Here is a 2,704-nt window from a genome sequence, read left to right as displayed (position 1 = left end):
ATATATATATATATATATATGTTAAAACGTAAATAGCATCTTATAAAAGTTTTTAATTCGAAATAATAATCGGAACAGAAAAATGGATATTTTGAGAAATACCGGTCTGTGGCATCTATATCTTTTAAATTGGAACAATTTGTTACTGCTGCAATACGTCTTGCTGAGGAGAAGAAGGAGAGTGACTCATCGCCGGTGGTGGGTTCGGCCGGTAAATCGGGTGAGAGACGCCCAAGGTTTCTACTGTAATCTCGTCAGGGAACTTATTGATACTGATCACAAAGAATTTTTTGGGTTGTTCCGAATGTCGCCTGATCAGTTTCATCTTTTGGTTGACCTCCTTCACCCTCGTCTTAAAAAGCGAAGTAATCGCACACCACTACCAACAGACCTTCGTGTTGCCGTCACATTGCTGTGAGTTTCTTATATAGTTTTTTTAGCCTTGCTTGTTACTGTTTAGTCTATTTTAATGTCATCTGTGATAAACTTTGCAGGTACTTGGCTCAAGGAAATACAGCCAAACTGAAACATGCTGAATTTAGGATTGGGACATTCACGGTGTACAAAGTCATACACGAAACTTGCAGAGAGATTTGGAGCGTACTTCAGCCTTATGTTCTGAAAGTTCCCAGCAAGGAAGACTGGAAGACAATTAGTGATGGTTTTATGACATCCTGGCAGTTTCCCAACTGCCTAGGGGCCATCGATGGTAGACATATGAGGATTCAAGCACCCAGAAATTCAGGATCGAATTTCTTTAATTATAAACAGTTCTTCAGTATGGTTATGATGGCAACGTGTGATGCACAGTACAAGTTTACATGGGTGGATGTCGGACAGTTTGGTAAGTGTTATTCTTCATTGCATTTTCTGTAGCTATAGAATGATAATCGCTGTTCGGCGTATCGCCTTGTAAATAGCATAGTTACGTCATGTCCATGTATTCATGTATCGTTTATACTTAGTTGCATAAGTTGTTTGTAATTCTCGCGCGAAACGTCGGCGGATCGCGATCAGCCAAATCATGCGACTCACCTGTCGGTGCTGCCATCGCCCATCCGCCGACGGTATCCATCCCCCCGGAAAGGGAACAACTACGCCGCAGCGACATGTTCCAGGACCGCGGGGACAGAAGCATTAACAATTCAGCCGTCCTACGGCACACACATTTTTGGCCAGCCGTCTTACGGCATACAAGCATCGTCAAGTAGTCGGAGAGGACACACCTCTCAACAGAAGCATTCGCAAGTCAGCCGTCTTACGGCAAACACACGTTTTGGACAGCTGCCGTGCGGCACACACATATTCTAAGAGCCGTCTTACGGCACGCTTTCGCCGGGCAGAACGCGTCTCGAAATCGCCCTTGCCGCCTTGCTCAACCGGGAGTGCGCACGTCTCCAACTGCCTTTTCCTGCCTGCTCTATCGCTTGTTTTCCACCGTTTTGCTTGCTTGCACGAGTTTTGCCACCGCATGCCGAAAGAGACCCACGGAGCGGCCAAGTTCAAGGGACAGGACGAGGATTGACGGAATCACGGGGACGACGGCCGACACGGTGAGTCGCTTCGCTTAATATTTCGTTGCATGCGTTTCTGCTTTCGCGTTAAACATTTGATAGTCGTGAGGGGAAAGCGACAACCCCCCTCTGGTCCTTCGAGTATCGCAAATCTTGCCTCCGGGGCGAAACTATCCCCGTTCAGAAGTACAAAATTGCAACTTAAAATATTATATTATCTAATGATCTAGATATCTTTGTACTTTGTTAATATATGAACTATTAATTTGGTTATTCTTTTTTTAACTTGATTATGCTTGGTTAAATAATCGTCGTTCTTCCTCAATTTCTTTTTGGCGATGTTCTTCATCCTTTCGAGCTTGTTCTTCTTTAAGCTTTATGCGGTGTGACGTTGCGGCTCGCCGTACCGTCGCGGCGCCCCGCCGCCGTCATAAGGCGCGGAATTTCGCGCCCAGGAACGGACCAGGGAGACAACGACGAGATCTCCAGGGGTCGTATTTAATCGCGTTTCCGCATTTTGATTACTTTTTTTGTTTTTTTTATGCAATATAATACGCGCGGCACCTCACCCATACCACGGCAAATCTTCGAGGGAGTATTTGGCGAAGGAAATCAAGGACGATCGATAACCAAGGAGGGGTGGCAAACGCGGAAGCAGCAGAGATCGCGGGCTGGCGAGAGCAATGCGGCAGGCGGGCGGCACGTGCGGCAGCGACGGACGAGGCCGCCGATAGCGGGGCCCCAAGCGCTTGGGTAAACACCCGGTTTCAGCAAATGATCTCCACAAAACATCGACCTTCGGGGTGACTGATCACCGCCCCAGGGTCAAACCGGAGGCACACCGGCGAGAACCGAGTTCCGTCCGCTGCCAAGGACAGAATTGAGGAGTCGTACGCCGCCGAGGGACCGTGCACGCCCCCGAAGGATCTCGTATCGACAGCCCTGCGCCGGGACACCGCGGGCTTGCAAGCTCGCGCCCGATTGGCTCGCGCGCCCCTCAGGAAGGGGTACCGTATTGATTCCGCAATCGAGCGGGTCTAGCGTTTTCACTCTCTGGTCGTCCGTCGGCGAGATACTAAGTTTTGCTGAGATACGCGATAGCCACCCCGAGTTGGGTATTTCGATAATTGTCTGGCAGATCGAGGATCGTTGGAGGAAGGTGACGGCGAGGAGCCCAGGAGGAGGCATAT

The 2,704-nt window shown here is 48.9% G+C and overlaps 1 protein-coding gene across 1 annotated transcript; it reads left to right on the top strand.

Moving 5' to 3' along the window:
• Positions 1-80: 80 nt before the first annotated feature.
• Positions 81-1,686, top strand: LOC112455475. Its single transcript, XM_025017413.1, has 3 exons — positions 81-414; positions 495-844; positions 1,119-1,686. Exons 1-3 carry the CDS (start codon positions 83-85, stop codon positions 1,139-1,141), a joined length of 705 nt encoding a protein of 234 aa, XP_024873181.1. The 5' UTR covers positions 81-82; the 3' UTR covers positions 1,142-1,686.
• The last annotated feature ends 1,018 nt before the right edge of the window (positions 1,687-2,704 follow it).

The sequence above is a fragment of the Temnothorax curvispinosus genome, unplaced genomic scaffold (assembly GCF_003070985.1).
Source record: "Temnothorax curvispinosus isolate PA1 unplaced genomic scaffold, ASM307098v1 QBEX01006101.1, whole genome shotgun sequence".
NCBI lineage: Eukaryota > Metazoa > Arthropoda > Insecta > Hymenoptera > Formicidae > Temnothorax > Temnothorax curvispinosus.
The sequence above is the reverse complement of the archived record's forward strand: the minus strand, read 5'-3'. Positions and strand labels throughout refer to the sequence as shown.